The sequence below is a fragment of the Eleutherodactylus coqui genome, chromosome 4, assembly GCF_035609145.1.
Source record: "Eleutherodactylus coqui strain aEleCoq1 chromosome 4, aEleCoq1.hap1, whole genome shotgun sequence".
NCBI classification, from domain to species: domain Eukaryota; kingdom Metazoa; phylum Chordata; class Amphibia; order Anura; family Eleutherodactylidae; genus Eleutherodactylus; species Eleutherodactylus coqui.
The window spans coordinates 255,445,327-255,471,892 of record NC_089840.1 but is presented as its reverse complement, the minus strand read 5'-3'; the positions used below and the strand labels follow the sequence as shown (position 1 = coordinate 255,471,892).

The 26,566-nt window shown below is 44.7% G+C and overlaps 1 protein-coding gene across 2 annotated transcripts; it reads right to left on the bottom strand.

Moving 5' to 3' along the window:
• Positions 1 to 3,341: 3,341 nt before the first annotated feature.
• ALDH18A1 (aldehyde dehydrogenase 18 family member A1) lies at positions 3,342 to 23,805 on the bottom strand. 2 transcript variants are annotated; one of them, XM_066601132.1, is made up of 18 exons: positions 23,695 to 23,805; positions 19,717 to 19,814; positions 18,394 to 18,611; positions 16,990 to 17,139; positions 16,809 to 16,913; positions 15,334 to 15,486; positions 13,072 to 13,162; positions 10,660 to 10,784; positions 9,830 to 9,974; positions 9,315 to 9,388; positions 8,528 to 8,627; positions 7,528 to 7,748; positions 7,272 to 7,409; positions 6,793 to 6,988; positions 5,844 to 5,965; positions 5,440 to 5,626; positions 5,263 to 5,358; positions 3,342 to 4,223 (listed from the first exon to the last, which is right to left on the bottom strand). In XM_066601132.1, the coding sequence occupies exons 2-18, from the start codon at positions 19,808 to 19,810 to the stop codon at positions 4,042 to 4,044; spliced, it is 2,397 nt and encodes a 798-aa protein (XP_066457229.1). In that variant the 5' UTR covers positions 19,811 to 19,814; positions 23,695 to 23,805; the 3' UTR covers positions 3,342 to 4,041. The 2 variants fall into 2 exon arrangements, with proteins under 2 accessions (XP_066457229.1, XP_066457231.1); XM_066601134.1 differs by having other exon boundaries at positions 15,328 to 15,486; positions 23,695 to 23,800.
• Positions 23,806 to 26,566: the final 2,761 nt, after the last annotated feature.

Here is a 26,566-nt window from a genome sequence, read left to right as displayed (position 1 = left end):
GTAGTTTTAAATTCCTTCCTGAAAATCTTACAAGATTCTCAATTGGTTCTTCATCCAACACACCCTTTTCAGCACCCAATCCCTCCGACTCAGTATCACCGCTCAAATAAAAATCATCAGAAAATGGGACACATTGCACTGTATCCAATGCAACAGCCGAAGCGCAATTCGCAGTAGTTACATCCACTGTATGGAAAGGTCTCCTACACCACCTGTCATCCAGCGACGACACCATCACCTCTTTTGCATCCACTAAACCGGCATCTACATCTTGAAATGGCTCAGTGTCAATCTTTTGTTGACCAACTGATAGATCAGTTGACTCAGCATTTAGATCAGACCTCTTTCCCTTCAGACCTCAACTGCGGCTCCATGTCACCAACACACCCTGAACCACACCTACTTCTTCTACATGTTGCTGACAGGCCACAATTTGTGAATCTTGTTCACATTTTCATTCTCATCCGCCAAATTCTCCTGTGGAACCGCCACATCTTCCATCTTGCTTTTCAAAGAACTAGTCAACTCTGTGAAATCAATACATAGTGCAGGATTTATATCAAGTGGATATCTTTCTAAATAGAATATCTTTCACAGCCTTCGATCTATCAACTAAATTTTCTCCAGTACTCAAAGGGTCAGTTACCAAGAAACAAATAGAATCAATGCTTTTCAAGAGGACGTTCATATAGTCGTACAGAACAACCCGCTTTAATTCAACTAACTGTGACAACAGACTGAATTCTATCCGAAAATTCATCATCATCTTGATTACTCTGATCTTGTTGTCTGATCATCTTCTGTCGTTTGATCGAGAAATTCAACTACTGGACTGCGACACCCCGATCTTGTTGCCGCATATTGATCCAACCCGATGAAGACTGTCTCGTCCTCAACCCAGTGAAGATCGAAATGACTCTCAAAAGCATCTGTAGAGAACAAACCTTCCCTAAAACGTATCGGATCCTGCATAGCTGTGATAGTATTATGACTATAAGCTTCCATCTCGCCTGTAAAGTTTTCTTTATGATCTCTACTATGATCTTTGTACGACAAAGTCAACCGAAATTCTTGAAACTTTCTTTGCCAATCTCCATAATATGCTGTGATGTAAACACCAATATTTAGGAATCCTCGAAATGGACTGTAAGGCGGAGACATAGCCAAACTATTCATATATGTCTAGATACTGTTGACGATGTTCTACTATTGAGAAATTCTTAGATTGTATTTCACGAAAAGCAGCCAATAAAGGGCCGACACAATACCAAGACCCAAGACCTACTTAACCATTAGTATAGTTCCTATATGCCATCCCTCTCCGGTAACCACAATGATGTCCAACCAACCCAAAATCAAATTGTGATCGCAAAACAGGATCGATTTACCGTTCCAAAGCACCGACAGCAATAATCCCTAGTAATAGCCTCCAGTTTACAACTTTCTCCACGATAACCCCTACGGCAGATTCTGCGAGTTGGCTTCTGCACCCTATACTTCTACCATGTCATACCTACTACCACATGTGATCGGAACTATTGCAGTCTCCTTTTTCTGAAAGGTAACATCAAGTGCAGCACGATCAATATGACTTATCGATTTTACAAAATCGCATAAGGAGATTAGAGATCAACTTCGACACCATGCCATTATTAACCAACGTTCCTGGTTCTCTGCTAGTCTTTTGAATACCATTGAAACCAATAGCAACATTTGAAACAATTTTAGAATTCTCACGAAAGAATAATGGTCCAAAAACCCGAGGGGTACCCCCAAAACACGCCAAGAACTTTTCCAGTAACTGTGTAAACTTATTCTGATTTGCATCAAACTGAATACCATCTGTTGTAGCAAACACCGCCGCTGCCGGCACAGTTTGCAACTGAGAAGTAACCCTTGTCATAAACGGCTCTTCTGTTATGTAGCCATCTGTTACAACATGCGGTTTCGCCGTCTTCAAAGTTAATCTAGCTAATATATGGGGGGGGGGGGGGGGGGGGGGGGGGGGCATGGCACATGTGTCAACACTCCATGTGTGGATTCGCTGCCCCGCTTTATACACATCTGGCACACCAGATTTTGGCTTAAATATACCGTATATACTCGAGTATAAGCAGAGTTTTTCAGCACTTTTTTTGTGCTGAAAAAGCCCCCCCCCCAGCTTATACTCGAGTCAAGGAAGGGTTTAACATTCCCCATATTCACCTCCCAGCTGGGGACTGTGTCCCCAGCGACAGTGCAGAAAGCTGCTTCAATTTCTGTGCTCCCGGCGTGGCGAGCTGCTTGATTTTTCCCCGCTATATACGCAGCAAGTGACAGCATACCAGGCGTATAAACCCAAGTATAATTTTATTCCTCCATAATCGCGACGTTTCGACCCACTCGGGGTCTTTGTCAAGCAAGATGTGGGTCGAACCGTCGGGATTATGGAGGAATAAAATTATAGTTAGATTTATACGCCTGGTATGCTGTCACTTGCTTCGTATATAGTGGACTATGAAAAAGAGTCTGTGGCTCAGACTCTCCTCTGTGACGTGCATTAAAGGACCTACAAGGTTGGTCGTTCAGTTGGCAGGCCCTAAAAAGTGCTGCGGAATAACTGTTATAGTCTGAATTCTCCCCGCTGTCATCCCTCGCCGTCCCCTCTGCTTGGCTCTGTCATCCTCCGCCATCAGGCTGTGAATGATCGAGCACCAGCTGTGATTGGCTGTCGCTCGATCCAATCACAGCGCTTACTTACACAGCGCTGACAGCGGGGGATTTGAAAGCCGGGCAGAGAAATGACAGCAGGGAGAATTCTAAAGCAGCTTGCATGCAGTAAGCTGTTTTAGAATTCTCCCCGCTCGGCTTTCCAATCCCCTGCCATCAGCGCTGTGATTGGATCGAGCACGGCTGTGATTTGCTGGCGCTCGATCCAATCGCAGCGCTTGCTTACACAGCGCTGACAGAGCTGAGCAGAGAGGACGGTGGGGAGAATTCAAGCAGCTTGCCGCACCACTGCCGGGAACACAGAAATTGAAGCAGCTTTCCGCATCACAACCGGCTGGGAGGGGAGTATGGAGGTTTTTTTTTTTACCCAGTATATACTGGAGTATAGCTCGGCTTATACTCAAATCAATACGTTTTCCCATTTTTTTGCGGTAAAACTTATTGACTCGGCTTATACTCTGGTCGGCTAATACTCGAGTATATACGGTACCCTTAAATTAAAAATTGAATAATGCTACCATCTGGTGAATCCAATCCTCCTGAACCAGCAAAGACTCCTGATCGTGCGATGCACATACTTTATAAGAAACTCATCAACTATTTCGCGAATTTCAGCATCCTCAAACATAGCATTTCATTGAAGTTTTTGATAAATTTATTGAGTGGAATCAAACATTTTATAATTTCATGTTTTACCTGCTCAGTCAAGAAGAACCGGCTGTACAAAGTTAGAAATCTCCCCCCCCCCCCCCCCCAAAAAAAGTACCAAAAATATTTTAAGAATTGAAAACAATGGTATTTTCGGACTCCCTGATAAGACTAGTCCATACAGCACTGCGAGGGATCTAGTTCAGATTCGCTGACACTGGCCTGTCCCTACAGTTGGACCTTCAGTAAAACCTAACCTGTCTCCTAGCAGATCTCCGTTAAACTAAAACGCATTTCAGTCTAGAAGTCGGGGTGCCTCCAAGTCACTGTAATTTAGGAATGATTAAAATACACTGAGCTCAAATCTCTATGGGCTTTAGAAGTGTAAAAACTCATCAGCAGGTGCTCTACGCCGCGAGCCCTGCAAGAACCGTATTGTAAGTGCTAGTCATTGACCAATACCATTAGAATTAAAAAGCTTCTGAAACCTAAGACCATCCGTGGCTGCAGCGCACCGGTACGGATGTACAGTCGATGCATGATGAAGGGTCTGGATCAACTGGGGTCTCTGATATTTCATTAAGGTGCATAGTTTATCTAGCCAAGTCTTTGTCGTCAGCATAGTGACTGCTCGGTAATCCCTGACTCTAGATGAGGTCTGTCCTGCACAGGTCTCTCTGGATTCTAGCTGCTGTCCATCTGTGGTACAGGAATATTCTCATGTAGATACTTCATACTTCCTTGCTCTGCAAAGTCGGAGACTACATGATCCTCTCCCCGCAGTAACCACTTGGTGGTAAGCAGTCCCTCTATTCCCACCGGCCCCCGTGCGTGAATCCTGGCGGTGCTGATGCCAACTTCTGCTCCTAGGATAATAAAGGGGATGTTCAGGATTAGAAAAACATGGCTGCTTTCTTGCATAATCAGCACCACATCTGTCCAAGGACTGTGTCCGGTATTGCAGATCACGTACATGTAAGAGAATGGGGTTGAGCTGCAATACAACGCACAACCCGTAGAGTGGATGGGCGTATTGTTGGTCTGTGTATTCGACAGGTAGCAAATGACTCCATAATATCCTACCAGGCTATACACACAGCAGGTCCTATTCTGGCCTATTTTCATGGACAAAAATAGGACCTGCAATGTGTATGATCTGTGCAGATCAGATAATACATGGACAGGTGGCTGTGTACGGTCTGATGGGTGCCACGCCCAAGTTTCTCGGCCACAAAATGTCGGGAATGGGGCAAGCATTAGGCCAGGGCTGCACAATGACTTTAGTCACGTGACATGAGGATCACAGGAGTCACACTGCAACATAATATCTAATAAACGTCAATGTGGTCACATTGCAGCATGCAACATATTGACAGTGACAAGATTGTCAGCAAAAGCAAAACCTGCTGGATTGTTGGTTGTTTGAGATTTGGTCACCATAGATCGCAATCTAATGGTGCTTCTATAGGGGCCAAGATGTTGGACCAATGTAACGAGCGCCAATCAACCCGCACGTCGATCGTTCATGTATTTTTTCCCTCCACATGGGCCAACAATCAGCTCATGGGGACGAATGCAATGGGATAAAAAAAAACAAACAAAAAAAAAAAACTCAATCCAAAACTCAGTGGTACTTACTAGACTTCACCGCCAACGATACTGCGCTGCCCGCCTCCCCGGTCTTTGTATTGGAACAGCTACCACCTAACAGCTGTAGCAGTCAGGTGCTGTTCTGCTGCCATCATGGCTCCCAGCATCCGAGGGACGATGCCAGGAAAACGGCACCTGACCGCTGCAACCGGTCCAAAACACAGACCAGGAGGATCGTGGGCCAGTGTTGGATCGCCAGGGAAGAGGATGGGCAAGCACTGTTTTTATTTTTTAAACTAATGTCCCAAATCTTACCTAATCCAAAGCGGTAACCATCTGAGAATCTAGTGCTGCTGTTCCAGAACACACAGGCGCTGTCCACGTGCTGAAGGAAATAGTCAGCTGTCGCTTCTGCGAAGTGAAATGATAGAGATCAACGTACCGTGAGTCACATCAGACCCTTATGTGTACATAACAAGGTGGAAGGCTCACCGTTCTCAGTGATGATCGCATCCGTGTGAGAGCTGCCGTATTTGTGGATATGTTCAATCGCATCTTCAACCCCGTCCACCACTTCGATGCAACACTCCAGATCTCCGTATTCTGTTCGCAGGGATTTTACTTCAGAAGGGCTAAAGGTCAAGTAGGAAGCAAACTTTGGACCGGCGTGGATTTTTACCTGCAGGTAGAAAATTGTTTTTAGTTGCAATGTTGTTTTTTTCCCTTCACGTTAGCCATAAATATTGTATATTCTGTGCATATAGCTTGCATATCTGACAGATGCGAGTTTAAACCAAGACTCTCACCTGTTAAAAACCCCTGACCCCCCCCCCCCCTATTCCCCACTGATTTAGTGATATGGGAGTGCTTTGTGATCAATATAAGCGATAGATTACCTGTTCAACTCTCAGCATGTCAATGATTTGGTCAAAGAGTGGTGTTCTCAGTACATCTCGGTGGATGAGCAGAGTCTCCATCGCATTGCAGGCAGCAGGATACTCACACTTTGAATCTCGAACTAAAAAAAAGTCATTAAAAAAAATTAGTATCAGAAAGACGCAGTTGGTCCTTACCCCCCCACCCGGACTCCTCCATAAACATGAACACTTGGCTTGGATAAACATGGATGGTGTTTAATTCTATAGGAAAAGAGGAATAGCAGCAGCTTATCTCCTATGGGTGCAAAGAATTGGGAAGGTTGAAATTAATCACACCAATCCTTTGCCACAGCATTTGCTGTTAGGGAAGAGTCGGGAGTCCCCAAACGTATATATAGCGTGTCCAGTCAACTTAGTCTATTAGAATTTTCTGACTCCAGCACACAATCGGCTTTAGCTACATGTAAACCATGCGGCTGCAGTCTGCCTCCTCCTGCTTGTTGGAGAAGCAATCTTCCCACTTAGTTCCACCCAGCAGAGGACATTTCTGCAGCGTCTTGTGGAACGACATGAATGGCTCCATCTACTCCCTTTTGAGATTTCAAACTGCCGCTATCAGCTCATTAGTGTTCCAGCAAAAACGGTCTAGTTCTGCTACTGTATTTATGTTATGCACTTGGTTCTGGTACTGTACTTAGGTTATATGCTTTGTTTTGGAGCTGTTTTTCTGCTACGAGCTTGGTTCTGGTGCTATACTTATGTACTGAGCTCGGTTAGGATATCGTATTTATTTATTGAAAACTGTTCTGATGTGGGTATGCTGCCATCTTGCTGCTTTCTGCATGGGCATTCTGCTTGTCTTCTACTATTTTAATTTTTTTTTTTTTGGAGGGCACAAAAAAAAATTTTTTTTTAATTCCACAAAGGGTGCCATCTAGCCTCAGGCTGGCACCACCCTTGTACTTACCAATCCTTGTGACTTTCTCCACACTAGCTTCACTGTCCACATAGACATGACATATGCCCTCGCTGTGGCCCATGACAGGTATTCCCTTAGCGCCTTTCTGAATATCCCTGACCAGCTGGGAAGAACCGCGTGGGATGATCAAATCGATCAGTTTATTTAAGCGGCACAGATCCTCAACCTCCTCTCTTGTGTTCACCTGTTACACAGAGGGGAATACGCATTAGTAATCACATATCGCATCCATAAACAAAGTTTAATTTTGTGACTTTAATCAGGAAACTGAAATACTAGAAGTCCATACAACAATGCCACCAGGATGCAGAACAGCTTTGTTTCTTCCCATGCAACCTATTAATTGCTGATCCTCACTGAATCAGCTTTACTTCATGTTACTGTACAGTCACCTAACTAGATAGCCTACCATTGTACAAAGCATGAGCAATGACAATGCATCACCAATAGAGTAAAATCTTACGTACCAGCTGGATGGCATCCTTTACTCCATGAATAGACAGCGCCTCTTGGGTAAGTCGGTACAGAGTCTGGTTGCTGTTAGATGCCTCTTTTCCTCCTTTCAACAACAGACCATTGCCACTGGCTATTGCCAAGGCAGAAACCTGATCGGAACGGCGCATGACAAGAAAGAACAATCAGTATTTTGATCAGAAGACATAAGAAGACGAATTGCAGATACTTTGGACGTCACAAGAGCGGTAGGGCAAGTATCCCTAGTACCTGAGGAAGGCAGTCTGGCCGAGACTCAAAGATAACCAGCAGGACTCCTATGGGAACGGTAACCTGTTCCAACTCCAATTCCTTGGCGATTCGTGTTCTTCGGATGACACGTCCCACACTGTCCTGGGAGGAGGCTGCTATCTGTCTAAGTCCTATGGCCAAGCTGTTCAACTTTGCTGTTGAAAGGCTTAATCTTTTCAACAAAGGCGGTGCCAGCCTTCCTAGAACAAGATGCAGCATCCAACGTTAAAACCTTAAAAGGGTTTTCTGTGAAGGGGTTGTGTGGTTTCAAAAAAAAAAAAAACAACAAAAAACATCTATCTCTTACAGGCTGGGCGTAGGTAAAAAAAAAGCCATAGTCACCTGTCTTTGCCCTTGGGCCATCCCCGCTCCCTGTTACCTGAAGTCAGATGACGACGCTATGGCCTCTGGCCACATGGCCTTCCTGACTTCCAAGACAGGCAAATATATATCAGGGAGGCAACCTGTGTCCGACCACGGCATGGTTGCTTTAGTGCTGCTTCCCCTTCTAAGCTTTCCCTGCACAGCAGTGCTACCCACCACACACCTGTCCATGGAATTGGAAGAAGTACCTATTTACACGAATAGGGCAGTTTTGCAATTCCCTGCAAAGCCGAGTGGCTGGGGAGCTGATGTGCATGGGAAATACAGTGAAGAGGACGCAGTTCAGCATGTGGGTCCCTTATTCTCAGGACTGGTTAGAGTAGCGACCATTAAGATACCACCAATTAAAGTGATAGCCGATACCAGCAGTGATCCCACAGATTTTTATCATGGGAATACCACTTTAACTTGAATAGTGTTCAGTTGCAGATACAACCCATGGACAAGAGTGGTGCTGTTTCTAGATGCAGACCCCTTCTAATCTCATACAACCCCTTAAAAGTGCAAATCCAATACTGTTAATTGTATTGTCATTATTAGCTCGAAAAAATTTTCAGACCAGCCATGTTTCTTCTTGCAAGTTGGATCTACTTACCTTTCACCTCTGCGTCTTCCATATCTTTCCTGTTTGCAGCGAGAATCTCATCCCTGTGATCAGTTAGTAAGTCAGCGAGTCGGAAAATGATTTCAGCTCTCTGTTGTAAGAAGTTACTAAATGTTAGTATTTTTGTAGTAGCCAGAATAAAAGTTCAATGCGCTCCATATACCAGGAAATTAACCTGTACCTCCCGGGCTCTGGTGTCAAATCTGTAAAACTGATCCTTGCTTATGATGTGATTTTTAGTACTGGCGTATTTCTGGGTGGCAAGAGGGGCTTTTTTTATGACTGCAACCTCTGCACTCTATAGCCATGTCCCCCTGCCACGTATAATGCAGTACTTTCATAATAATGTCAAAGATAGAAGAAATGTAGAAGAAGATCAAGAGTCTGACTGGTGGATATAAGAATATGCTAAAGAGCTGTCAAAAGGATGATTTGAACTTGATACCTATGAATATAGCACAACTAAATGTTACGTTTGAAGCGTAGATGCATTTCTAAACTGGTGCAATACTTACGGCATTTGACAGCGATTTAGAGGACAAGGAGTCAGAATGAACGGACTGATTGTTCCAGCTGCACAATACTATCTCATACTGCTGCAGGGGAACACTCCATGCAACACATCTATGATACAGCAGACTAACTCCACTCTGCTACGTAAGCTTGCGTGTTTTTAGTACATAAAAGGAAATCCTACTTTGTTCCCTAATCATAAGTTGCACTGGGCAACACTTATCTATAAGGAACGAAAGAAAAGGTGAATCAATCTTTCCATCACCTCTTCTGGCTTCAGCGTTGCCAGGGTCCTTCCGCCAGCCCGCGCCATTTCAGCCTGTTGCTCCACAGTGGGTCCTGGAAAGGATCAGACAAGACCCAAAAGGTTAATGAGAGAACAGAGAGGAGTTCTGCCTCACATACAAAAGAGAGGCACATAGATTTTACGCATAGGACAACAAAGCCATTTTCTACAGATGCTGGTTTTGCACATTAAAGCGGTATTCCCATCCAATCAAGTGATGGATACAACACCACTTTATGATAAGAGGAGGGGGGGGGGGGGGGGGGTTTGACCAAAGGGACCATCACAAGTACTAAAAATGAAGTGGCTGCACTATCATGTTGCACTGCAGCCCCTTTACTCTTTCCCTACACAGAAGCTAGCTGGAAAAAAATAAAGGGGCTGCAGCTTTTTCATTCTCGGGGTCAAACCCCCACGATCATAAAGTGAAGTCACTTAATAAGATGGGATTGCCCATTGAAAGGGTACACATTATTTTTCTTCTGGGAACTCACCAGCAGGTTTTACTTCTGAAAAGAACGTTCCAACTTTCTTTCCTTCAACAATATCTGTAATTACATGGCCAGAGATTTTTGGATGAGTTCCATTGGCAATCACAACAGAGGTGCCACCCTGAAGGGCCCAAAGTGCAGCTTTCACCTAGAGGAATAAAATATATACACATAAAATAAAAATGTCTGTTTTATAAAATTATATCCAAGAGACGCTTTCTTTAAAATCCATTTGGTGCGGGTTTTATCACAAATTCCTTCATTGAAAGACATAATTGACATGTCGCGGATTAGAATTCCACGCTGCAAGCCACTCTCCGCACGGGTTTCGTGCGGGTTATTTCTGCAATGGGTGGATGAGATTTTCAAAATCTTATTTACTTTGCTACTGCTGTAAATGCAGAAGACTTTCCGTGCAGAGGGTCCGCAGGGAAATTCCACGGCAGGGAGCGCAGCCTTACGCTTCCTTTACATAAATGGTGCAGAATTTCAACAGCGGATTTCCCAGTGAAAATTGAGCAGCATTTACAGTACAAGCCATATAGACCAGAGTGTCTACGCAGATTTTCAACCAGCCCGCAAACTTTACAGGTACGCACTGCGGTATGCAAGCAGAGGGCGAATATAAAAAATATAGCACCTAGCTCCATGTCACCTGTCCTAACAGCACCATAAGTTTATTTATGGTGCTTAAAAGCAGGCGGTTTCTTTTAAGTTTTTTCTTTATTTTTTGGGGCAGTGTGATATGTTACAAACTTTGATGACTAAGTAGGCGAATCTATACTCAAAGAAAATAATAATAAAGTAAAGTCTAAAATAATGTGGAGATGTACCTTGGCTTCCATGCCTCCCATACCAACTCTTGATTTGGTCCCAAATGTCACTGACTGCTGGTCTCCCGGATAGAAAATGTCAATAAGTTTGGCATCATCTGACCCAGGTGGGCTGTCAAAAAGTCCTGCAAGCAAAAAAGTGAAGAGAAACCATGATTTCCAATGCAAGGCTCATTTCACACTGCGTTTATGCTGTCCAGCGCTGGTTCTGCCTCATCTTTACGTTCTTCATACAGAAAAATGCATGGGGGCAGAACCTTGATGGCGGCATAGGGGTGAATGTGCAGAACAGAGACCGGTTTTGTCACCCCCTCACATAGCTTCTGTCCCACACGGGACAGAAAAGTACCCAGCTTGGTACTGCAATAATGGCAAGTCCAGGTGCAGCCCGGCAATTCCCTGCAGCCGCTAACACCCGTGTACTGGCGTCCTTAAGTACTCCGAGACCTATGCTCTGAAGAGCGTATGCTAGTTTTTCCAGATAAGGGAGATGGAATAAATCCTCCAAAGTGCCACCTACTGAAAGGCAGCATTCCTTCGAGTCAAAGTGGGACTTTTTATACAAGTCTTGCTACAATGACTGGGAATCAAAAGCAAAGCCAGACCCCATGTACATACAGCTGTTTCCGGGTTATTGCCCATCATCAGTGTACAGTAGGAGTCTGGCTTTTGCTAGTGAGAGGCCAGGGACAGGGGTCAGAGACGCTCTTTTCTCCTTAGGGAGAGCAACTATATACTATAAATAGTATATAGTTGCTCTCCCTAAGGAGAAAAGAGCGTCTCTGACCCCTGTCCCTGGCCTCTCACTAGCAAAAGCCAGACTCCTACTGTACACTGATGATGGGCAATAACCCGGAAACAGCTGTATGTACATGGGGTCTGGCTTTGCTTTTGATTCCCAGTCATTGTAGCAAGACTTGTATAAAAAGTCCCACTTTGACTCGAAGGAATGCTGCCTTTCAGTAGGTGGCACTTTGGAGGATTTATTCCATCTCCCTTATTTGCATATTACCCAGAGGAGCGTGCGTGGCCATTTGAGTCTCCTCACTTATTTATAGTATAGAGTTTTTCCAGAGTGATTTGTCCATTTGTTTTATTGAACTTTCGGTTGCAAACATTTTTTAGTGTCCTGTTTATATATACGATTATAAACTGCAAATCTACCCAGCTATGTAGCAATGCAAGTGTGGAGAACTTATCACGGAATGACTGGCCAGATTTACCACTCAACCATGTGGGTAAGTTATAGGACAACCCAAGAAGTACTGTCCATAGCAGATCTTCCACTACGGATTTGCAATGGAATTCACCGTACTGCTACAGTCTTATCGCAAGAGCTGTCCAAAATGGAGAACGGCGCCCGACCTATACCCCAACAGTCTAAGCCAGAGTGCCCTGTAATAGTTGACGACTGGGGGCTTACTTCTACCCAAGCTTAGTAAGAACTTGCCTCTGCTCTAGCATTTTGTATAGGCTGCCACCCAAAAGCCGGGTTTGGCTCAGCCAAAAGGGTAAGTAACTATGTGGCCACAGAGCTGTCCCCAGAGAACTAGCCCAATAAGGGCACCACAATCCAAAGGGATGTACAAAGTAAATACAGAAAATAAGGGCAGAGGTACAATTAGCAGCCACTTCATTAGAGACCCCCAACTAATAAGTTGCATGTTGAACTTCCTTTGGCCTTCAGGGCCACAGCCATCCATAGTGGCATAGATTCCATTAGGCGTTAAAACTGTTCTGCAGGAATATCAGACCCTGTGGACCGGAGGCTTCTTGCAGTTTCACCAACTTAGATGGAGGTAGTGGCATAGTCTCAACAGCTGAGATGAAGGAGTCATCAATTCATGCTGCTTATGCCATAAGCATGGTGCAACTGAAATCTGGATCCATCTGACTAGGTAAGGTTTTTCCACTGCTCTGTGATGCAATTTTTGCACTCTTTTGCCCACTGGAGTCTTGCCATTCTACTTCTAGTCTAGCTCTGATGACCCAGCCTTGTTGGAAGTCACTCAGATCGCTGGATTTTACCATTTAATGCGCATTCACACTGAAACTGATCCACGGAAAACTTGTCATGTGATTTTATACTGTACGGCTCCAATTTCCATGCAGGGAAGCTTTGATCCTAAAAGTGCTGCGGGCTGTAATAAAGTGACAATTCAATGCATTTCAAGGGGTTGTCTATCTAGTACAAGCTGGGTCAGCCAGCATCTGCTATGGCGACATTCTCAGAGGCACTCGGCGTGCACGCACGACTCAGCATTTCTAGCCCAGATTTGTTGTTGACTCATAGTGCTAAGAAGTTTTATTACACTTTGGTTCCCGATAGCAGAACATTAAGGTAAATTAATGGGTTCATGTCCAGTTATCAATGCAGAAGGTTGGCACAGGGTACAGTAATAATGTTATTACCTTCCACATCAGACAAGACGATGATTAAATCAGCCTTCATTTCAACAGCTAGCCGTGCTGCCAGGCTGTCATTGTCCTTGATACTGATCACCTATGGAAGAGACTAAAAATCAGCAAAGAAAACCTACACAAAAACAAGACAGACAGACTGTATATAAAGAGGAAACAGGGCAAAGGAAGCAGCCAGAAAGACTGAATTCTATCATTGATGTAGGGCTTGAGTTGCAGAAGCCAAGGACAGAAAAAGGTAGAAACCTAAGAAACATTACACAAGGCCAGAGGAGATGCGCACAGATGTTTTGATTAAGTTTTCCCACACCAGTTCGCAAAACACCAATTTACAACTGAAATTTGAGGTACAGTATGTGGCCATACTGTCTATGGGCGCCGTATCATGCATCCATGAGCATCTCATATGAAGCATAGGAGTTAGTCTGCAGATATGACATACATGCAGTACTACTGGCAGTACATAGCGGGTAACCGTCCGTTGATTTAGAAAAGTGTCATATGCAGCCTTGCTCTAAAAGGCTCCATACTTTGTACCACTGAAGGCACATCGGCAGGAGATCCCATCAGCGTACAATCACAGAGCTTTACAAGCTGTTCTTTTCTGTGTGCAAAGTCTGGTAAAACTCCAAAACAGACTGCAGTCAGACCTCAACCAATCCATCACTGTTACTCATGCTTGACTACTTGCCCTAAATGGTCAGGAGCCTCATATATAAAAGGGGGAGATCTCCGGTATTAGCCTGCAAGTCTCCTGGTTGCACCACATCATCTCTATCACTGGGTGCCTTCTACAATCTTCTACGTTGCGGGTGATGTTCTGACACCAAAGGCAACAATGAGGCTGTAAGATCAAGGCGAGGAAACTATCTGCAAAGTCTGGTCTGGGGGTCGGATAACTTTAGGGGTTGTGATTTGCGATCTGTGATCTGTATTTATTCTGGGGTCTGTAGTCAGAGCGTGAAGAGTGCCAGAGGCATTACTTGTGATTCAAATGCAATAGGCCGGGTCGAGGGTCCTATATAAAATGAGCAAGGCACATAAGCCCTTTGCCTTGTATGTCACATTTTAGAGTCTCCCTGATGGCCCTTCTTAAAAGTATGGCAATAACTTGCAACAAGTTATCTTAATCCAAAGAAGTAGGAAAAAAAGCTGAAAAGCTATTAAAAAGGAACTAAAGAGTTCTGTGCTGCAATATCAAGTATTATATGTCAAGTTAAACATAAGGCCTCATGTCCACGGGTGGATCGGATTCCGGATGCGGATTTCCGCAGCGGGAGACCTGTGGAAACTATTTGCGGGAGATCGTGGATGTAATGTTTTTTCCGTGTGGATGTACTGTGGATCAATCATGCGGAAAAAAAATCCACAACCTCACCACCTCCCAACATTTTCCCCACATCCCAATCCGCAGTGCACCCACAATTGTATTCACGGATACACTGAGAAACAGTCGCACCCATTGACTTCTATTGAGCCAGTCTGCATGGAATCCACACTGAAATGGAGAATGCTGCGATTTGTTTTCCGCACCAAATCAAATCCGCATGCGCACATTCAGTTGCGGATGCCAATGCTTCCGCACTTTGAATTGCAGATCTTTCGCATGGGTAACTCGTGCGGATTCTGCAAATCAAATAGACCAGTGGACATTGGGCCTACAGGTTGAAGCAACCCTCCGTGCCTGGAGAAACAAAGATGGCCCCACTTGCTTCTCTGACTTCCTGAGGCACATTGTGCATTAGCATTGAACACTACACCCGCTTTGATTAACTAATGCTGCCCACACGAGCCGTGCTGGGCAGTCGGATCAGCATGTAGAGCCTGGAACTACCAATGTATACTATACACAGTGGGCATCAGGTAGTCAAAAAAGCGGTATGGCCATCTTTGTTTCTTCAAGACCAGAGGGTCGCTTTACGTCAGCAAGTCTCCACAGCAGACCTCTCATCAAAAAAGTGGCCTACTTATCCATTTAATGAAGAGCTTCCAAAGTCCAATTAAATCTGCCTTGTGATGGGTTTCGACTTGCAAAAAGGGCAGATTTCGGCCACTGTAGGTTTCCATTACCTACACATGGAGGCTTTTGAATCCCCCTGTGCATCACGATATATTATAGAACCGGCAGTAGCCCTACGTCACCTACTGTCTCCATGCTCAGCACTCCGGTGTTAGTTAGCCATGCCATGCACTATTACTACAGCAGCTTTGCATGCAGTCAGAAACCCACAGTTATACTTCACCCACATTTACCCCCTGCAGATCACTGTTTGGTTCTGGAGGAGGAACAACAGCATCATTGGTATTAATAATGGGCACAATGTTCATCCGGAGCAGCTCATGTAAAGTGCCATTTAAATTCCGCCTTTTCTGCTCGTCGTGGAAATCCAAGTTTGTGACTAAGATCTGAGCGAAAGAAACAAAATCATGTTTAAAGCCAAAATGTATTTGTAAAAGCTGTTTAAAGACCTCTTTAAGTCAGTGACCTCTGCCCCAGTGTGCAAACATAACCCGGCCACTGGCGACAAGCCTGGATTTGAGTTGAGTTTTCACGCCATCTATTGACTGAGCCAAGTCCCCTCCCTCACTGACGGGTCTTTTCAGGTGAAGTCTCATGGAGAGAATAGCAATATAAATATGACATAGTCCAAATACCACGTGACCGTCTGCAATAGATGAGGGTAATAAGGTTTGGTTTATGACGCTGGGGACTCTGCTTTCCAGTAAGCAGAAAAATTTCAAAGGGCACAAGTGCAAAAATGAGATAAAAATGTGGAAAAAACAGCCTACAAGTCAAGATGAGCAAAGGTTACTTTAAGTGAACCAACAAATGTAGGACAGGCAATTGCATATATAACAATTACCTACAAACTCCTATGATTAACATTCTTCCTTTACAACAGAGATAGTTTCAGATGAGCACATCTCAAATGCATTTTTTGCACTCCTATTACTAATGAGTTTCCCAGCCAAAACACGGGCCGTATGATTCTGCGTTCACATCTGTAGACCAATGGTCAGGCCGAGACCGTTCTCCGTAATGCGATTGCAAAAATGCACCCATTATACCCCCATCTGAAGACTGGCCATGAGGCTGCAAGAGGTGATTTCAGTAAAAAGAGACTACAGTTTTACGTAGTGCCCTTCTGTAGTTTGACCGCCATGGCTCCGGCTCCCAAGACCACCGACAGACAGTTAATTGTACCAAGGGGAGTTGCTGCCAGCTGTTTATTTCCCCAGTAGTGCCAGCTGTATGGCAATGCAGTATTACACACAGCCATTTGTGTGATATGTGGATGAACATAGTCCACTAGAGTCGCTGTTTGTTGCTGGCTCACTAAATGGGGTCCTGAACGGGACACCCATCCCTATGCAGCAATAGGGCATAGGAAAAAGGATTATGTTTAACCTAGGTGAACACTAGCCTAAATGCGAGTTGCACCCAATAGACTCGTATTGCATAGCATGTGGACGCCAGTCTGTGCCCTCTCTGATATTCATGGACACAGCACATCCACATGTATTGGCATGTCCCATTTCTTGTCTATGATAAGGGCAAGAATAAGACATGCCATAAGTTTTTTCACATGGACCTAAAAGAAAAAAAGTCCATGTGTAGCACCACACAGGCTATAATGGGGCCGTATGCTCTGGATTAAAAAGTACAGCACAACGCCCCAAAACACACAAGAGTACCAGAAGCCTTATTCTACTACCGTATTTCTTACCTGGGCTGCGCATATGCTGTACTGGGTAAACATGGCTTCATACAGTGCCATAAGCCCGCTCTGGCCTGCCGCTGCACAGGCTCGCGCCTCCAGGACCGGAACTTGCTAAACAAAAAGAATAGAGTGGAAACGGGAATTGGCACACACTTTTGATATTTCATACAGAGATTGTACTGCTCACCATGTCTTTAAGTTGGTTCTGTCCCGAATGCAATGCTTGCCTCACACTCTGCGACAAAAGGATTTCATGGCGGAGACGCTGTTTCCCAAATGCCACAGCCCCGCTGGTGACAATCATCATTTCCCGACCCTGGTTCTGCAATACAGATACCTGCAGAAAAAGGGGACATCCAGGTAACATATTGCACTCTGTTAGATACACTCAGAAGCAAATTCATCCTCAATATATTTAGAAGCGGTTAGGAAGGAGAACTGCCGCCATACGCTGAGGCCGGAGCGAGTCAGACAGTCGCAGAATTGCAAGAGCGCCCCCACTGCTTTATCATCTGTATGAGCCAGTCTGTGAGCAGAAGTTCACACCCTGCCAGGTACCGACGCTGGCCTCGCCTCCTCCAGAACGAGCCTCCCTTTTCTGTTGGACCGCATTTATAGTCATCCTGGGTCGCGGGTTGGACCCATTTACATGCAACGATTATCGCTCAAAATTCGTTCAAACGACCGCAAATGAGCGATAATCGTTGCGTGCAAACACGGCCATCGTGCACTTTTCAGCTGAATGATGACTTCAAGGCAAGCTTAAAATCCATTGTTCACCCGCAGAGAGATAAAGTATTTCTCAACAGACCGCATGCTGTGCTCTCAGTGGGAGCCGGTAGAATAAATTGTATTCTGCCAGCAGCCCGTGCGAGAACAATGCAGCTGTATGCAGAGCCCAGCCCACACAATGGGCTCTGCAAACAGCTCCTGGAGGCCCTTTTACACGCAAACAAAGGTGATAAAGTGTTAAACAACATTAGTGTCCATTAACACTTTATGCAAAATGATTGCTAAAACCTTCAATCGTTTGAAAAATTGTCTTCGCGTGTAAATGGGCCTTTTGGCCGTTTCATAAATCTCCCCCTATGTCTATCGAAGCATCACATCTCTCACCAAATTGGAATGCACCCATGAAGTCAAGATGCGACCGCCAGACAGGCATTTATTGTTTGTGTAAATGAAGCTGTTCGCTAGTATTCACAACCTCAAAAGGGCAAAATCCTGGATTCACTAATTTGTGAAGAATCAGTTAAGAGATGATGAATTACCGGAAGGTTACTTTCAACAAGATGCCGCAATATGCAACACATCTACTGCGAGCGTAAGGGAGAGTGTAAGTTATTTAGGTGACAGATTAGTTTCATAAAATCTGTAGCCACCAAGATGACCAGACTTGATGCCACCAGATTTATTCTTGTAGGGTTTACTGAAGGGCCGTGTATGCAGCAAAAAGCCGTGAATAAATGGCGGTCACAAAGACAATACGCAGCGGAAGGCCCTATAGACTCTACTGGTCACTGAGGCCCCCTTTCTCTAATTATTCTCCTTTAAGGATATTCATGTCAAACGCCATGCCAGTGTTCCTCACCTGCTCGACGATGGATGCCAACCGACCTAGTGCTAACCCACACTCATCTCCTCGTGTCACCACAGCGCTGCCGAGCTTTACCACGATACGCTTGGCATGCTTCAGTTCGCTGCGGTGCGCAAATGGCTTTCCATGAGAGCGGAAAAGAGGCATCGTCATAAAAGGAACATTGCTCCATTGCCTGGAATGTTGCTGAGCAGCGATGGAGGCTGGAACGTCTGCGTCACAAAACAAGACATATTACAACTACTACAACTTTCTATATCATTTATTTCACATTTAGAACAGTCATTGATTCATACTGGTCACTAGCAAGAATTAGGAAGGAATCCCACCAGCTGAAACCCCACACAGCCCTAGACCACCAGGGATGCCAATAGAAACTCCTCAAAGTCCTAGACCACCAGGGATTCCGAGAGCACATCATTAGAGCCATAGACCACTAGGAATTCTGAATTAACTCCCTATTGCCCTGGAAGAGCATATTAACCCAATGCCTACCCTATACCATCAAGGATTTTGGTACTGACCCTTTAACAACCCTAGATCACTAGGGATGGTGGTATAAGGTTGTGTTCCCATTCAGCAAAAAAATGCTTGTAGCTGAAACTGCGCCAAGCCGCAGCAGCCAATAGCCACATGATATTGCGAACATTATTGGCAAGATTGTCTGACCATTGGCTGCCGCAGCTTCGTCTGCAATTAGTTTTTGCTATGCGAGAACGCAGCCTGAAAGGAGTTCGTCTGGGACTGATCTATTGATAACCTATTCTCAGGAAAGTTGGTCAGTGAGGGTCAGCTGTTAGTGTAGATGGAGCCAGAAGCAGATCGCTCCATACACTGCAGCGGCCCAGGGTGGTATTGCATTGAATTCAATGGGCACTGTACCTGCATTATCAACCAAAGCTGCAATTTATATGAAGCGGTCTGCTTAAAGGCCCTTTTACACGCAACGATTACCGCCCAACAGCCATCATTTTTTTTTTAAGAAGCCAGAGTCATTACATTTCTACCAACTCTGTCATTATGGAACGGTGTGTAGCTGGGCTGTCACATTAAAAAAAGAACAGCAAGTTGTCTTAAAGGTACCGAGCTCGGTTCTGGCGCTGTACCTATGTACAGAGCTGTTCTGGTGTGGGTATGCTGCTATTTTGCTGCTTTCTGCACAAGCAGAATACAGGCAGACTGTCTATTAGTGCCATATATATATATATCTTCATGAACTGAACTCTATCAACTATGTTCACCTGGCATCAGGACTCCACATAAAAACAACCAAAGTAGTGTAAAAAAAAAAGAAAAAGGACACAGAAAGGTACTTACATTTCAAGTGAGAAGATACTGTGGTCCGAACACGAGAAATCAGAGATCGGCCGTGCATGGGGCCCCGACAACTCAGCGCAGCCCGGTACAACATTTTCCTAGGGAGAATAGATCAGTGGTTATTAGAAGCAGCGTAGTCAAGTAATACAGCTTTACAATCCAAAAACACACCCTGAGGGCTATAAAAGGGCTGGCCGGCAGATGGAAAATCAGCCCTCACAGCAGTTTACTGTGTGCAAACAGAACATTTATATGTGTCAAAGAAACAACCATAACTGACCCACGGGTATAAAAGGGGCAAAAATGTTATTTTAAACACTTTCAAATAAAAGCAGACAAAAAAAAAACAAAACACAACAGTGAAAGAAAGTCACCGCCGACCACATTGGGAAATTTTTGGGCCAATTTTTGTTTAAAGGGGTATTCCAATCTCCACAGCATTTGCAATAAAAGTCCGATAACTGTGAGGCCCAGAGGTGGGACCTGAACCAATATCTTGAGCTGTACCCCCACTGCCTGCAGCCTGGCAGTATCTGGGGGCCAGGACTTGTGTAACTAGGGGGCTGCGGAAACAGTGCAGCTCACGGTGCTGCGCTATTCGCACAATGTCCATTGAGTTTTTTGGGAGTTAGGAAAAACGCGTAACCCGGATGCGCTCAGATGTTACCATCCACTTCATTTGCAGCAGTGTTCCCATTGCGGCCATGTTTGCCAAGATGGGAACACTCTTTAGGGCACGTTCACATTTCAGATTTTGGGGTGGACTCCAAAATCCGCTTACAATACACTCCACGTTCATTTGGATGGGAAACCTGCACCGCTGCCTTCATGACACGGATTCTTCCACTGCAGGTTTAAAGTCCGCGTTGCAGGACAACCAGACACACGAAAAAAATTAACATATTACTTCTTAACGCAGATCAACATCAGAAACTCGGCATGCCGTTTTTATTTACGCAACCTTAAAAAAAAAAATCGTATCTCACTCGCTCCTGCTGTTTTTTTCGTATTTCTGCACGCAGAAGGCACCATTGATTTGATCCTGCGTATTCACTGTGTATTTGTGCCAACCCATTCACTTCAATGAATACGCACAAAAACAGGCTATATCATGTATTTTTTTTCCACGCGATCGATCATTGCCCGAAAAATATGCCCAAGCGAACGGGTTCTATTCACTGCGTATAAAGCACACAAAAATTACATAGGTAATACGTGGCGCAAATATGCATGTGTGAACGAGCCCTAGCTGGGCGGGTATGCCATTCAGTATTCTAGGAAAGCTGGGTGACCACTCCTATATGGGATGTAGAAAGGCCATACTGGATGGCACACAGCTTTCCCAGAAGCAGAAAAAGCTTAACAAAAAATGTCATAATGGTAACATAGCAAAAATCCATCCGTTAAAACATAAAAAGATAATTAAAAATTTTTAAAAAGTTTGCTGGTTAATTAAAAGTCATGTGTTGTAAATTTGTCTGCAGGTCGCTGTGACTTTATATGGAGACCTTCTCTATGAACCATAGCTCAGCAAACAACTAATGAACAATGATCAGTCTGTGCAACAGCTAACAGCCGACTGCCATTCGCACGCCTCAGCGACTTTTCTGAGTGCCCGTCTGAACATATGAGGTACCTCTGCGCACCCGGCTGTAGATGCCTGCATGTTCTGCCAGTCTCTGGAGAGGATGAGGGTCCGACCCCCGGAGTCTGCAGTCCCAGCGAATGGCTGGATGCACGTCAGCAGCAGCCAATGAGCGCAGCAGAGATGATGAAACCCTCGTGCAGGATTGCAGAAGAGCGATGGGAAATAAAGGAATGTGCTGGACACATCACACATGTGGGGAGGATGCAAGCCGCTACATAGAGGAATCCAACAGAACACCGAGCCCATCTGCAACTACTACCCTCATCATGTGCTAACCGTTAGCTTAAAGCCAACAGCAAAGTCTCAGGTTTCTTTGTACGGCTTTTTATTCACTTTTGTTTCATTTTTTGGATTTAGTGGCAATTTTTCTCATGTATAAAAAGTATGAAGTTCATGCTTTTTAAAAAAAAATAAAAGTTGTATGAAAAGACCTATGGTGACGCCAATCATGCAGTGCGCAGCACTTTAAAAATTGACAATTTACGCCAAAAAATGTCAACCATGCTTTGCACCAAATTGACAACAGTTTCACATGAAAGGGGAAACCCGGCAAACGAACGGTTCTGTCTCTGGACGGAACTGAATAGACCCCATTGACTTTCCGCCCAGCTTTTGAGCCGGATCCGTGACAGAACCAGACGCAGATGTGAGACGGACCTTACTGTGTGATTTTTTTGGGCGACTATCGGTCCGTGTAAAGGTGCCTTTAGACAACGATTATCGCTCAAAAAGCGGTAATCGTTGTGTGCTTTTTACAGCGCAAGGTGATCGCTCAACGTTTGAGCGATCACCTTGCACTCTGAGCGGGGGATGCAGAAGACAAGCGGGGTGGCCCTGCTTGTCTTCTGCATCCAGCTGTTCCCCGCTCGGAGCGCCGGCTGTTATACAGCTGAGCGCTTCGAGCGGGGGATGCAGAAGACAAGCAGAGTGCCCCGCTTGTCTTTTGCATTCAGCTGTTCCCCGCTCCGAGCGGGGTATGAAGAACACAGCTGGACCGCTGTGTTCTTCATACCCCGCCTGTCTCCAGGGAGTGGGATACAGCTGAAACAATAGTAGCTGTATCCCGCTGTGAATTCCTGATAATAGCATGCTGAAAGATTAGCGACGGCTTAACGAAAACTTTACGATGTCAGCGCAGTTAAGGCCCATTTAGACACAACGATAATCGCTCAAAAGATGTCGCTCAAGTGACCTTTGAGCGATCATCGTTGTGTCATTTACAGCGCAAGATGATCGCTCAAGATGAGCGCGGATGATGCAGAAGACAAGCGGGGTGTCCCAGCTTGTATTCTGCATCCAGCTGTTTCCTCACTCCGAGCGCCCAGCTGTTTTACAGCCAAGCGCTGGGAGCAGAGGATGCAGAAGACATCCATGTAAAAAGACAACGAAGCGCCAATCAACGAGCGTCTCAATTAGCGTTTGTTACATCGGCCAAAGAATTCAGCCCCTACAAAAGGGCCATATGTTTGCACTGTCTACGATCGTACCGGCTTTATTTGTCTGCATATCTGCGCACCACAAGGGCCCCATAGAAGTCTATGGGAGATGCGCAGATGTACGCGCAATAGACAAGGATATGCGTGAAACTCTGCAAACAACTATTGGGGAAAGACCACATCTGAACCTCTTAGGCGAATGAGCCTTTTAAATCAGGGCAGCGGTGCGTCGCGCACACATATCATCAGGAATTGGAATCATTGATTTTGTCCTTCATTTTCACGGCCGCAAAACAGGCCAAAATCACGCCCGCGTGGTGCGGCCATCTTTGCTCGTCCGGGATGGAGGATCGCTTTAAAAGGATTTCTCCGATTATTTTTTTTTTTTATAAATAAAACACATTTTACATAAACCTTAGAAAAAAAAATTGCGCACCTACTTGATCGCCCATAACCAATTTGCATTACTCATCATCCTATCGCCAGGCATGCACAGACGCGATACCTGCTGCATGACCGCGTTGCACGCACGTACAACCACACGAGCAAAGCAATGTTTGCCGTTTCGTTTGCAAAACGATGGCGCAAATTTGCAAAAGTAGAAGTAAAAAGAAATTCTGGATTGTCCCTTTAAATGAGGCGACGGCACGTAATTAGGAAAATCCGTAAATCCAGCCAGGGGGCATCGCTGCCACGTAGCCCACCGGAGGGGACCCCAAGAGAGAAAGTGTTTGCACAGAATGTAACACTGTATAAACTTCCTGCACATACATCACTATGCGACCCCCCAGAGACATCATGCATGCAGCCGCCAGCAGACAATGCAAGCCAGCTGCTGGCTGAGCACACTGCTGCATGCATGCATGCATGTACAGGACAGCCGCACTCTCTTACCGCCGCCCGCCGATAAACTCCAAGTTCTGCCGGAAAACCCCGGATTTAGTACAATGTAGCAGCTCAAAATATCGTCCCGGCTGCCATGGCTCCCACTGCGCATGCGCCGGGGCACATACACACGTTCAAGAGGCGACGCGCATGCGCGGAGGCTCTTCTTCGCGCCAGCCAGTTCCTGCGCACTGGGCATGCGCCGTGCGGTGGCGCGCTTGTGTGGCTGACTGCCTTGGAGGGGGGAGTGTAGACGTGTCAGCCATGTCTATGAGGAGATTTTTAGCATTTGTAATGTTAATAAAGGAAATAATTAGTTGGTTAGGAATCATTTCTCCCTTTAAATGGAGGTTATTGAATCAGAAATTACAGACGCTGCATTAGGGCTCCTTCACATGAGCGCGTTTCTGCGCGCAAAATCCACGTGCGCTGAATAACGAGAATAGAACCTATAGATTTTAATGGGTTCTTTCTCATAAGCGCATTTATAGGAGCTGCTCCATTTTGGCGCAGCAAAAGGGCCATTGCGAAAATAATATGCGCAGACATGCGCACAATACGCCGATTATGGTCCTCATCAAACCTCGTTAATACGCAAATATGCTGCGCTTAGGCGAGTGTATTTACGTAGACGCTCGTGTGTCTCTGCCCTAAGGGGGGGGGGAAGCGCACACAACTGTATGCTCACTGCCTAGTCAACGTGCAGTTTTTGCGCGCGTAATACGCAACAGTCATCTCGCGTACACTTTAATTGTACCGCGCGAATGATGCGCGCAAAAAAATGGCAGCATGCTCTATCTCGTTGCGTATTACGACAGTGTATGGGGATTGGCAGCAAGTAACCGTATCATTGCGTACTTGCTGCGTACTCGCACATGACATGGTGGCAAACACGTTCGTGTGAGCCCCGCCTAAGGGCCGGCCATACTGGGATATGTTCATCAGTGAAAAATTTAGGATTTTCTTATTAAAAATGGATTAAAACCAAGCGTACGATTTTAAAAAACGTAAACCTACGCTTGAGGGCTCCTACCCACTTACGTTTTTTTTTAACGCCATTCTCAATGGGACTTTCTAATGTTAAAAACGCATCGCAAGTTGGTGCTTCGCGTTTTTAACATTAGAAAGTCCCATTGACAATTGCGTTTAATAAAACGCCCTTAGGCCTCTTCCGCACGGGCGAAAGTGAATTGGACGCGAGAAAATTGCATCGCCGTCGCTGCTGTGCGCTTGCGATTTTCCCGCGTCAGAGAAATGCTCGCAAAAATTCTAACATCGCAGCGCATGTGGTCACGATTTTCTCGTGCGATTTCATAGCGCGAGAGAATTAATTAAGTAATCAGGCAGGTGTGAACGGAACCGTCTCCAACCCTATTTCTTGCGTAGCATGCGTGTCACCAGCGGCTGCTATGTGATACTAGGAAATCGCAAGCCCCTTAGTGAAGCATGGGCCACAAAGAATCGCAAATCGCAGCAGTATCTCGCACGCTACTAAACGTCGCATGTGTGGAGGAACCCATAGGAAAGCATGGGCTCTACAAACATGCGATTTCTCGCAGTCTCTCAATGCGAGAAAATTGCGCAAGGAGATCGCCCGTGCGGAAGAGGACTAAAATTCATGTATTTTTTCACTTTTTTTTTTCCTGTACATTTCTTGTATACATGAAACATACATGAAAGGCCCTAATACCCTGTTTCCCTGAAAATAAGACTTAGCATGATTTTCCAGAATTTTTGAGGATGCAAAATGAATTTTCAGGCTTTTTGAGGATGCTTGAAATATAAGCCCTACTCCAAAATTAAGCCCTGCTAACAGTTAATTAAAAAAAAGTCAATTTAAATAGTGTCCAGGCAACTATACATGTAAAAAAGTTAAACTTTTTTGAACAAAAATTAATATGAGACTGTCTTATTTTCGGGGAAACACGGTAGGTCTTGGAATCCAATTTGTAATGGCCAGTTAGGGCTGCTTTACACAACTTTTTTGCACACATAGCGGCATATATTTTATACTTTTCCTGCCCGCAGCGCATGTTCATTTGCGCGCATCAAACAAGACGCACCACTTGAAATGACTAATTTAGTTTAACCCCTTAGTAAGGACCTTTTTTGCTTTTTTCCATTTTTGTTTTTTCCTCCTCCCTTTAAAAAAATCGTAACTCCTTTATTTATCCATCGACGTCGCTGTATGAGGGCTTGTTGTTTTTTGTGGGACGAGTTGTAGTTTTCAATGGTGCTATTTAAAGCACCATATAATATACTGAAAAACCTTTTAAAAATTCTAAGTGAAGAGAAAAGAAAAAAAAAAAGACATTCCGCCATCTTTCGGTGCGTCCTGTTTCTACGGCGCACAAGCTGCAACACAAATGACCTAATAACTTTATTCTCTGGGTCAGTACGATTACTATGATACCAAACTTGTATAGTTTTTTTTGCTGTACTACTTGTATTTTTTTTTAAAGATATTTAATTTTTTTAAATTATTTTCTGTGTCCATTTTCTGCGCACAATAACTTTTTTATTTTTCTGTCGACATAGTTATGTGAGGGCTCATCTTGTGCGGTACATCCTGTCTTTTCCGTTGGTACCATTTTCACATACAATTGACTTTTTGATCGGTTTTTATTACATTTGTTCTCAAAGATAGGGTGACCAAAAAAGTGCATTTTGAGCATTCTTTTTTTTTTTTTCGGACCACGTTCACCGTGTGGGGTAAATAATACATTACTTTGATAGATCGGACTTTTACGAACGCAGTGATACCAAACACGTATTTTTGGTTTATTATTTTGATTTTGTAATTGCAAATATGGCAAAAGCGGGGTTTTTTGAACTTTTATTACTTTTTCTTTTTTTTAATAATTACTAAAACTTTATTGAT